Here is a 12,505-nt window from a genome sequence, read left to right as displayed (position 1 = left end):
TTTCTCTCCAGGCGAATTCTTTCGCCGCCGCGAGCGAGCTGGGCGAATTTTCGATCGTATCGATGCACGGCATTAAAACGGTGTTCACGCAGTGTTGCGAGTAGGTGAATAAAGGCCCGGTGGAACGGGAAAGGCGGTAAATCATGCGCCACTTAACGCGTCGGGGAATAGAATTTTGAATAACGATCGTCCATTATCGCGGCGTATCGAGGAAAGCGTGCAACACGAGGAAACTGAATATATTTCACATTACATAATATGTCTATTGTTCGGAGAAAGTGCATATTTCATTGATAAGAATCGAGCATAAAGCCAATTTATTTTATTGCTATCCTTGCCGTGCCGTTTAACCGAGCCGCCGCGGCTCTCCGATCGATCGAGACCCTAGGATCTCTGCCAATTCTGCCCGCTATTGAAGCAACTCCAATAGCCTGCCGTGCAATTTCCTGATCGAGAATCGATGTACGGTATGGCGATATTTTACGTATCTCTGGCAGCCGATGCGACTTTTTCATTTCGCAACGATTCTTTGACGACCACTTCGAAAATTGCGGTTTCCCTGACGAGCTTTGGGAAGCTCGACTATGTCGAATTCGTGAGCTGTGATTGAGAATACGAATACCTTGAATAGAGCAGAGAGAATATTTAATGGCAAAATTATCGAAAGTTTTAAAATTTCCTTTCTTCATCCCTTTTTCACAATTAGTAAAATCATGACTTCTATTCACATACTCACAATGGGTCTCGATCGATCTTCGGAAAAGTTCCAACAACCCAGAAGCAATCTTTGTAAGAGCTACCTCGAAACATCTATTTCTGCTATTAATTTTGGAGAACTTAACCGATTAAAATTACATAAATTTCTTTCGAGTTTTGGATGCTCCATCTTCATTTTTTTTTTTTTTTAATTTTATTGTTTTAAATGGTACTACCGGAATGTCGAACTTCGCTGAAAATCGCGGGTCACAAGCTTTACAAACGCAATTCGATCCTTTCGCCCGATGAACATCTAAACGAGCAACAAAACAGTTTCCACCCCATAAGCTTCGTTCCAAAAGCGGCAGCAGGCCGATGAATTATTTAGTACCAAGCCGGCAAACGAGCACGATACCCCGGCAGCGAGCCGTGCCGCGACCGTAAACGCCCTGGACGCGTTTTTTTCTAGCCGGTCGATCGCGATTAAGAACCGTTTCGATCGGGACGAGCTCTAAGCCTTCTGGTCGATTGTCAGCGGGTCGGAGGAATCGAAAGGCGATCGTAAAGGATGTGGCCGAGTAGGATTCGCGAAGCAAGGTCCTCTTCCTCTCGAATCGGTCGCTCGTTTGGCCGCGTTCGCATGCTACCCAGCTCGTAAAACATATCACGTACGATAGCCACGGCAGCCTATTGCGGTATCGTCAATCGTGCGGCTTTATGATGCCCCGTGCAACCGGACGAGCAGCAGAGAGAAGAAACGATATTCCGCCCCGGGGCTCTCCTCTTGAGAAACGTCCTTCTATCTTTCGATATCTACTCAGCCGTTTCATGCGCGCGGAAATGGGAAATTCGAGGTGAATGGCCTCGTCAGAGCTGTGTTTTGCTGAAATCTTTCGGCCTTGTTAAGATTCTATTAAGATCAATTTGAGAGCTTAAAAAACATTGGATGTTGCACAAGGTGAATAGCGAATATCTACAAGATCGAAGGGCTAAAAAGGTAATATTTACGTCTTCTTCAAGAAAGCAGTGTTTCCAATAAAGTTGAGAAAGCATGTGAGAATAAATGGTAGGAATTAGATAGAAGAATTAGTTTCGCGTGTCATCAAGAGGAATTCTGTGGCATCCACGGTCGGAATTATGCGGAAAATCGGAGGTGAGTTCGAATCGCGAGACAATCATTACGAAAGAATTTTGAACAGCGATGTACTGCGAGATTGGACATAATAAACGCTTAATAACATGCGTCGTGAATGTAAAATACATGCAATTAATGCCTCGTGACGGCGTTTTCTCATGGCGAATGGAAATGACTTTACGCGAAATTTCAAATATCAGGTCTGGAACGCGTCATCGCGCAAATATTCCGTCAATATGCATAAATAATGTTCGAACCGGCAATTTTCCCATGCATTTTTAAAAGATTCTTCAGGAGAGAGTTGTGAGAATAAGTAAATGCAAAAATAGTGCGAGAATACTTTGATATAATACTTTACTATAGAGTTTGATACGAAACTTCCTTGATGTTCCATAAAGTTACAAGAATCTTTTAACGCAAAAAAAAAAACGACCAAAATTTTAATAAATGCCCGATTAACTCCAGTTAATCGAATCTATTGACTTCAACGTGAATTCCTATTACGTAAACGAAAGGTAATAGGCAATAGGAAGAATCAACGAACTCCATTTATCTGAATTATTTGTCCCACGGCACAAATTCAGGTAGATGGATAAAAGTGAAATCAACAAAATCAGCCATCAATTATCATTACCTCATTACTAGCTACTTATTTCTACATATACTGAAGGTATAACAGAACAAACCAACCAGCTCAGGATCCACGATCGAACGTTTCCCACGATCATAGGAGACAATCGAACACGATGGTGCGTTTTCACCTGATGCATCCCTGAAACGGGTACACGGAAGGTCGTCGGGGTTGCGAAAGTTTCTGGTCTTTACGCGTGTCCATTATTGCCGGTCGTCTATATTCTGCAGTAGCGAAGAGGAAAGTCGCGAGTACCAGGCGCCGCGCCGTTGGAATTCGCCGACGAAAGCTAACAGTGTCATAATGATCCCCTGAGCGGAACACGATCCCCATAAATCAACGTACCGGTTACGCGGGATTCATTAGCGTTTTTCCTCGTTTGTCACCTTTTTTCTGGCAGTGTGGCGGCGCGCGGCGCAGTCTCAGTGGGAAAGCGCAAAACCGACGTTGACATAGCGGTAGGCCAATCTATCGATGGCGGATTACTTCGCGGATACAGGCTGCAGATTATTTATTGATCGTACGACGACAAAACACGGATCTTGTGTGAAACTCTGAATTTTCACACGTATTTTTTACTTTCTATTTCCTTTTACTTAGATTAAGTCTGCTTTGAATATCGTGTTAATTGTTGGATGTCTGTCTTACGTATGCAGCGGATGATCGATCACTCGGAAAACAAGTTCGAAGCAGACCCTAAATAAAAGATAAAAGAATGAAAAATACGTGAGAAGCTAATCTCTGAATTTTCACATGAATATATATATATATCTTTTTTATTCAAGTTTAACTTGCCTAGATGATTTGTAAAGTATTTTACGAAATGGTTGATCAAATTCAATGACGTGGAGAGAACAGTTTTCTCTTGGGGTCGATTGAAACGCGGCGATAATTAATATACATCCGAGATAATAAGTTCTGATGTATGTGATTTCGTGTTTCTTATGTAAAGTGACATACTTATTACTTGATTGATGAATTGTTGGGAATTTTGTTTCCATGGATATATGTCCAATATATCGGAACATCTTTACTCTTCAACAAAGTTAGTTAAATCCCTTTGACAAACATGTTTAATAAATATGAGAATGATAAGTGGTTTCTAGTTGACGAATACAAAGTTCAATCTGTCGAATTCAAGATATTCATACAGCTGTTTATTGATTGAGATTCTTAATACCGGTAGGAGGACGCTTTCAGCAATTAATCAGTAAGAAAAACAAATCATCCAAGCGTCGATGAAAAACGTTCAACTCCTCTAACAGTTACCATAGTACGGAAAAAACTTGTCCCACATTTTCTATTCCACTGAAAAATCCACCTGGCGTAAATCGTCACGCATTAATGGAACTTGTTCGTTAATGAAAGAAAGCTGTGTGTCAAATGGACAGTCTAACTAGGAGAGGTATCATTTACCGTATCAACGTTGCAGCGATAGCAGAGCGCCTCTGTTAATTACCGGTTGTCGCGATTTATTGGTCCAAGGTCGAGGATTTTCACTTCTATCAGCTGCTTCCTAGATTCTGTGGGCGAAACCTGTCGCGTGGCTAGAACCGGAAAAATTGGATCGTGCTTGCACGAAGAACACGCCTCGATCTCGTGGAGATCGAGGGTGAAGTGGCGAAAGTTCTGAAATACGCCACGTGTCCTTGCGAGATTGCGATGCATTCGCGATTTCGATCGTCTATTTGTTCGCAATCCTTTTGTTTATTCGCACTTTCTTTTCCCTATACTTCTTTATTTGCATATTCTCTTTGTTTACAATTTATGTTTATTTCATCTGTCTACATCTATTATTTATCATATGTCAGACATCTTCGTTTGCAACTGCAGTTTGTTCATGTGCATCTAACTCACCACTTAAATCAAATTTTCGAAACATTTTGAAACGTAATTAATGAACGATCCATCGTATCAGTACCTATACCTAGCACAATTAATCAAATCTTTAAAATCCCATCACAAATGAAATTCCTTTTATCCCTTTTATCCCATTTTCCTCATATCCCAGCTACTTAATAATCCGCATCAAACTCTCCTAACAATTAGTCGGCTCACCGACACGATAGCGGTTTAAACTCAAAACTATCCGTGCAGCTGGCACCTCGTCGCATATCGCATATCGCTCGAGAGGGAGTCACGAAGTCCGGAGATTGCACGACGATAGGATCGCGGGGGATCTGTTGGCCGATCCAGTTGTGCACCTGACCGCATTTCTGCATGAGTTATGGACGTGCATCAATCCTTTTAGCCAAGCTCCTACCATCGGGCTCTGATCGTCCCTCCCGCGTCTCCCAACCACCCTCGTGTTCGATGGTAACGAGTAACGGGTTCGGCGAAACGTCCCTCGTTGCTATCTCGCTTTTCCCCGCGGGACCAAGATCTAGAACTGCAGTTTGTCGACCCACTTCCAAGATCGTATCAGATATTCGAGCATCTCTTTTCCTACCGTTCGCTCGTTTTCCTCCCATGTATTACATCCTTCTCTAGAGTGTTCTTTCTCTACTTTTTTCGCTTCGGTTGCTTTGACTCTGTTTCGCCGGATTGTTAAGCACCCCTGTCGTTATTTAAGATTTCGAGCTTTCTGGTCTCTGGATGCCGATGGTGGAACGCTGATTTCTTCAAGTGGCGGTACTTCAGATCGTAGTGAATTTGTACTTGTGTGTGTAGATCGATAGGGCAAGAGTGAAGTTTTTGGGAGCTAGGGTCGAGACGTTGGAGATAGAGGAATTTGGGAAGTACATCTGGAAATGCCAATTGGACTCTTTAGTGGTCGTAGTTGATTAAGTTAATGATAGGTAATAAAGGAAATCGCTTCTAGGGGAAATATCGTACGAGGCTATAGAATAATAGGAAACAGTGTATCGTATATCTTTTCCATTTATGTGCTTGGACGTGAACTTAGAAACTTTGCTATTGCTTGAACAAAGAAGAGTAGAACTGGTTCATGAATTAATCCCATATTTTGTGATTTCTGAGAAACAGTGAACGTCTATATACTTCGCCGACTGTTCAACATACAATATGTATACATAGTTGGCGTGTGCAGCATGATGTTATTGCATGCTCAACTGGCATAGGTGAAGTACATTGGTCAGAACACGGAGTTTTGCTTCTACTTATCGAACTGTCTGTGATTTCAATGCGGAGATTTGTATGTTGATTGGTCGCTACAGGCATATTAAGAGCTCGACGGAGCGTTTCGCCCGACAATCGTCGTGTCAATGGGACATGAATGCCCTCTTATCGGAATTTTAAATGAGTTGGTGTCGAACGACAGGTTGCACAAACGCGGTAGCCTTATCGAAACTCTATTGCGTATATCATTCGACAACTATCAAAAACGATACAATTTTTTTATATCTTTTTTAACGCGAAGCACTCGAATTCCTTTGAATCGGGAATATTCATGCAAAAGTGTAGTTACACGTTATACGTAAGTGTAGAAGTGAAATTAACATGGAAACGCACAGTATCGTTTACTGAGGAAACGAATATCTGAAACGACGTGCATACAACATTAGAACGTAATAAGTATGTATATTGGCCTTAAATTTTAGCCATAGACAGATATGCGAGGTTTAATAGGTCGTAATTCTTTGAACTTGATGCTCCACTTATGAATCCCACGATGGTTTCGTATTTCGCATTTCATTTGTAGAAATATCAGTTGACCATGTTAGCAACCGTTGATTGAATTTTACTTTCACTTTCTATAATTTTCTCTTATACATCATAAAAAAGAGAAAGAAATCACAGATAGAATAAACTAACATAAACGAATGTTGTTCGTGCTACTTATCTCCTCGATAACAATTCTAAAAATATCCAAGAATAATTCATACATCTTTCGATGCTAATGGACTATTGTCCTGACATCGTCGTTGGCAAATTTCTCTACGAAGATGATACTAATTTGCATACATTCCACGACAATATCGCAATTACGTAAAAGTTTTTATCGTTGTCACGACCTGAGAGCTATGCACTCTCCTACCAGGTGTCGCGTTTCCTTTGATTGTTTTTTTCTTGCATATTAATTTAAACACTCAGCACTGAACTCAGCAGATCTGCACTGTTAATAACGCGTAAATAACTGTCTAACCAGTACCAGTTTCAGTACGATACTCTAATCGAGCTAATCGGTTTTCTACGAAACTCCAGTACCCTCGATTCTAGCAAACCACAAACTGGAGCATCGCGTACGTCACTGGAAGCCGAATCCAAGATGATGTACATTCTTTACAGAGCACCCTACTTTTATATCGACGATAAAGATATAAAAAGGAGAAGATTAGAAAAAGAAGAAAATCAGAAGGAGAGCACTCTTATGAAAAGATTAAAAATTGGAAAAATTCGAGAAAATCGAGGTCTCCACTCCTTTAACCCAGTCCGCACGAACGGCTGCGGTTTTAAGTACACATAGGATGGTCTATTGCGATTTCAAACACGCTATTTGACCAGTAACATCCAGGCTTACAATGCTGCTAATGCGTTTCTTCTAAGAGAGTGGGCAGTGGCGTAGCGGTGGCCGACAGTTACGATCGAATTGTAAATCCACGTGTCACAGTTACGGCGATTCGTTTACTCGACAAACGATCCTGGAGGTTAATTGAGAGCGACTGCACACGCTGCCTATAAGAGAATTTTCTATGGAAATCGTGGTGACGCACGCGCAAACGCTATTTCAACGTTTGCGGTCTCTGTTTCGGAGGTTAAACGTGGAATGTCTTGGGTTAGGTTGAATTCTCAGCACTTCCATGGTTTCCTGGTTCGTTTTGGAATTCTTCTTTCGAAAGGCTAGTTACGGTTTCCTAGGCAGTTGACATTTGTTTGCGGTGGCCTGGAGTTATGGATCGTAAATATTCAAACAGGTGGTTCCTCGATTTGTCTCTCAAGTGTCGATCATGTTAGGAATTGACAAGCTAATGTGATATTTCATGTACAAGCTTTTTGCAGGGGACGTAAATTTTGATGTAAATTATAGTTTTCTCTCTACATTTAATGGAAGTGCCTTTTAACGAACCTAAATCACTCACGTCTATGCTATTCCATCGTCCTCTATGCCTTGACACTGTTACTTATACTATCCAATTAGACTCTGTGTCCCTTCGTGCGATCACGAATGTAGTCACGGAAAAATCGGTTTGGCTTATCGAATCGATCGACGGTTCAGGGAAACGCGTGACTAACTATTCCGTGAGGCTGTGAACGTATCATTACCGTGCATGAGAACAGCCCGTAAATTCAATAAATACGGATTCGAGTGGAAGAGGACGACGCGAACCTGTGCTATCCGATACGTATCGAACCAATCTTCCTGCTTACCATCACTTCGATGAATTCTTCGAGGACAGTGTCTTTGCTGAGGGATATCTTCTTACTATTATTTAGAAGATATTCAACGTTGTAAGCTATACAGGGATAGTCACAAAAAGCAGAACGTTAAAGTATTTCTATTGAGATTATGGTAAGTGTCGAATTCTGTTTTTTAATATATTACCCGAGGATCGTCGATACTTTTTTGAATATTAAATTCTTTCAAACGTTTTTGAATTGAATTCTAAAGTATATATTTGGGTCGTGTAACAAAACCTTCCCTTCCGCTCTCAACATATTGAACATTGTACTCGAAGAACTTTAATTATATTTAATTAACCGTGCGAAGAATTGAACGCAAGGAAAAGTTTGAATACCGTCTGGTCGGGTTAATTCCTTGGTTAGCAGTCTCAAGAAGAAGAACGAAAGTGTCGGTGGTTGCACGATTTTTGTTTGTCAATGGAAAGGTGGAGGGGCATGAAAGCTAGCACGGCAAAACGGGGCTGGAGACGGATTAAAGCGATCGCAATGTACAAAGAACGGCATTGTAAGCAGTGCATACGCCACTGTGAAGTGGATGCATGATTACTATGTGTATGAAAAGGGGTCGGGGGACGCGGAGGGGGTTCCACTGCCACTGGAGCCGCGTGAGAAACGCTGCATACTTACGCGAACCACCCACGTGTCACAGCTTAATGCAGAGGATCGTGATACGCTTTTCCTTCATTCGATACTCTAATATGATCCCTCGGTGCCTCGAGTGAAACGTTCCCTCTAAGTACACATGTGCATGACAGGAATAAAAATACCAGGGAACAGACTGGGTTAATTATGGGTCTCGTAGGTCTACGATGGTTCTCCGTGGGAAGATGTCAAAAAGTGCTCTAGAAAAGTTCGAGTTCGATTTCACGAAGGAACACGCGATATATTCATGGTGCGTTTCACTCTTCGAATTGTTTGATTAACATTTGACATGTTCGTGCGAATCCTTTATTCGCGCCAATGATGCATACTGTTATTTATTTTACTGTTCATAAATCACAGGACACTTAGTGCACTTAGGACAGGCATAAATAGATATGTACAATTACTACAGTGCGGATTTTTATTTATGCAAGAATATACAAGATATTCAAAGTGCAATACACTTTATATTTGATAGATAAAACAATTTTCTACTTAAGCTCCATTTTTTGAAGTATATTCATAAATACTATTAAACGAAGGTGATAATTATCGAATGATTTATAATTTCAAAATCAGCTAAACAAGATATTACAAAGTGAAATTTACTAACACAATCTACTATCATATTAAAAATCTGGAAAAGAAACTTGTTTGCAATCAGGGGATCATTATACGTATTAACAACTGCGATACACTTGAGAAGAAACGCAGGGAAGAAAATTACTGGATTATCCGCCACGAAGGTCAGAGTGAAACGATCGAGCGGCCCGTCGGTGGATCGGGTCGTATCTTCGAGCGCACATAATCGGCGCGCGAACGTGTCGACACGACGAATGACTCGTTTCACTCTCTGAGCATGACTCGGAGGAGAAATCGCGGCGACACGCCGCTTCACGTGGGAGATCTTGTCAAGCGTCGGACTACCGTATCACGGTGACTCACGCGTATGCACGGAATGTCTCGATAATTTATCCCGTGCAATTTATTTCATCATCTGCCAGAAACGGTTCCTCGTCATCGAGCTGATCTCGTTTCTCTTCTGATTTCAGCTCCGATGTCGCGAAGAACGGATTCACCCTTCTGGTTCGTGGATACGTCCCGGAGTGCTTGGAATTTCTCGACAAGGTTCTCACTCTTTTGCAGGTAAAGCAATTAATCTCGTAGTTTTATGTAATTTTTATTCTTGTCTTTATCTATGACGAGATGAAGTAAATTGGACGAGAGATAAGTTTGAAGGGAATGATTGTTATTTTTCAGGGACGAGTAAATGTTTCTCAAGCATTGCTTCTGCAGAACTTCGTCGCTGAAGAGTCAACCGATTCCCAGTTACCTCTGAGTCGCGTTAAGGTAAGCACACTTGATTCTATTATCCTACCAATATTATTTAAACTAAATCGAAGAGTTTGAAAATTGAAGAGTGAATGATTTTTATTCCTATTGAAAGATTCCACAGAAACAATATTAACTCTTTCGACATAAATTAATTACAATAACATTCCTATATAACGAACAATCTCCATGGATACTTGAACGCGCACACGTGTCCTTCGCAGTGGAGGGATTAAGCAATTGTCTTGAATATAACTTGTGTTCAAACGCGGTCATTGTTTGCTCAGTCCCAATTCCACGGTGAAAACGTTATTCCTCTATTGGTAATGCGTTTCGTCTGGACGTCTCGATTGCACGGTTCTCAACGAGAAGAAAGGAAACGGTTTCCTTTCGAGTACGATTTTCGGAGACACTGTTACAAGAGTCATTTATCTTGTCGAGGAGTTAAAAGCGTTTCCGATTTTGCTTTCAGACGATCGTCGTGGACGAGGGCGCTTTGAGAGAGCACATTCCCAGGCGAGAGCAGAACCACGACCAGGCTCAGTGGATCGCGTTTTATAAGGTAACCAAAGCTTCGTTCCATTTAATTCTCGAGGGTTTCTCGTTTCGTTCTGCAGTGTTTCTTCGCTGTGAGTGACTCGCTTGTATGTATATATGACCACTTCAAAGATGTTAGGGGAGATAAAGGGCAGCATTAATGATACAATAATTTACCATGTAGCTATTTCTCTAGCGGCGATTATACTGTAACAACCCCCTTGCATTCGTATATCAAAAAACACATTCTCGAAAGAATTCGCTAATCTCTCCCTTCCTACAGTCGCATCCACTAGCCTAATCTCGCTGATGATTTTTCTTAGTAGATCCCGCACTTCACCGACTCCCTTCCTTTCCTGCCCGTATTATATCAAACCTTATGTCATCCCAATAAAATTCCCTGATCTCTTCCAAAAGAATCCTGACATCCAAACTTTGCACAGCACACGCCAAACTTATAATCCAGCCAAGCACCCTATAACGAGCGAGCAATTCGACCAGTGACAGGCAATTCAGTGGAGGCTCATCCGTCTGAATCCGAATTGCGACAAATTGCTTCCGAAAACGATCGCGCCTCGACAATGTCTTCTGACGGTAGGACGGTGGAAAAAAAAAAACAGAGACAGAATCAGAGGGACAGAAATTTCGCCCAGGCCGGTTGACTGAGTGTCACGACGGTGATTCGGCAGGTTCGATGAAAAATGAACGGGCGACCGTGAGCGGAATAATTGTGCCGGGGCCCGGTGCTCTCTCGAGTCGCGGCGCAATTATTGTCGGAGAATTTATCCTGCGACTGGTGGCACTGACCGATGTTACCAATTTATCCGTGGCTCTCAACCCACGGCCGCGCGCTTAATGGCGTTTTAATGGGTCCCGTTAAAGCCAAGGAAAAAAGGAGACGCGCGGCGCGTCTTCGTCGCGCCTGGTATCGTGATCGCAATTCGTCACGGCCCTCGCAATTTTTTTCGCCCGCGACATGCGTCTGTATACACGCACCGATCCAGTAGAACGAATGTTTTGACGTGAATTAAGCATTCGTTCGGGTAATTGAGTGGCATGGGTGTCTTCGGGCTGTGATACGGTTTCGTTAGGTGGCGGTTTCAGAGGAGATTGGGAGATTGTAGACTGTGCATCCAGAGATTTATACGATCTTCACCTTGCACTGTGCAATTACGATCGATTAAGTCTGATTCGTGTCTTTCGAATGGGTTAGGTTGTATGGTAATTGAATGTTTGTTCGAAAGTGAACGATTAAAGGTATTATCAGATTTGAATATTTAACCCTCCGTTAATATCGTATCATACGCGACAACGATGAATTGTTGTAGGTTACTTTGTTTTGCAGAATTTCAAATATATAATATTTCAAATTATTTGAACTACAAAGTGACGCAATTATCAAATCGATCGTGCTATTCTGCCAAAATTTATCAATTAGAATCTCTAGCTTATTCAAAGAACTCCAACTTCGTTCAGTATAAAACGAAACAAAATTTCTTTTCTCTCCGTCTTCATGGCCTGTACATCGTCCTTCGTGGCTCAACGACTTCGCAGCAATTATTCCGGCCATTGTGCGAACGTAAATGGCACAATGGGCGAATTCTATCGGTCTGTCGGTCGATAAAGCGATGCCGATCGAAGGTGAAGCGACTTTACAACAGTTATTCGCGACCTTGCTGGAGATAATCGATCGGGAAACGTTACAAGGAGAAAATTTCGCCGATGGAAAATGTTCATAAATAACGGTCGGCTCGTGATCATCGTTGAGATAGGCAGAAACATAGCTGCAGGATTCTTCGGCGGAAAGTAAGGACTCGTCTTGTCGTTCCTGCTCGCTTGCCTCTTTCACGAAGTATGTTGGGAACGAACCTTCGTTGTGCGTGGTCGAATAACTGGCGTTCGTGTAACATCGTTGGCGTACGCTTGAAAATTTCAAACTTTCTCGTTCGCGAGGAATCGTCGAACCCAAGCATATCATAATGTCGTTAGTGGAAGAGAGATTAAATGGTGGTGATTGATAACTAGAGTAGAACACGTGTTCAGTCTCAGCTAATTCTAAAGTACTATAATGAGTACTGAATTCTCTACTTATTTCTAAGAGATGGCTCTCTGTTATTTATTCTTTTTAGGACTATTCAGTGCCGGGTTTGATGCTGTTTTCGTTTGAAATG

The 12,505-nt window shown here is 41.9% G+C and overlaps 1 protein-coding gene across 6 annotated transcripts in view; it reads left to right on the top strand.

Annotated features, from left to right (window-relative positions):
* Positions 1-12,505, top strand: part of LOC117204583 — a 305,110-nt gene that overhangs the window by 203,579 nt on the left and 89,026 nt on the right. For all 6 annotated transcript variants that reach the window (XM_033442133.1, XM_033442131.1, XM_033442132.1 and 3 more), the window contains exons 8-10: positions 9,518-9,611; positions 9,726-9,815; positions 10,270-10,359. In XM_033442133.1, the coding sequence (XP_033298024.1) occupies positions 9,518-9,611; positions 9,726-9,815; positions 10,270-10,359 (274 nt within the window). The remainder of the gene's footprint in view (positions 1-9,517; positions 9,612-9,725; positions 9,816-10,269; positions 10,360-12,505) is intronic.

This window comes from Bombus bifarius, unplaced genomic scaffold (genome assembly GCF_011952205.1).
Source record: "Bombus bifarius isolate JDL3187 unplaced genomic scaffold, Bbif_JDL3187 scf7180000007978, whole genome shotgun sequence".
NCBI classification, from domain to species: domain Eukaryota; kingdom Metazoa; phylum Arthropoda; class Insecta; order Hymenoptera; family Apidae; genus Bombus; species Bombus bifarius.
The sequence above is the reverse complement of the archived record's forward strand: the minus strand, read 5'-3'. Positions and strand labels throughout refer to the sequence as shown.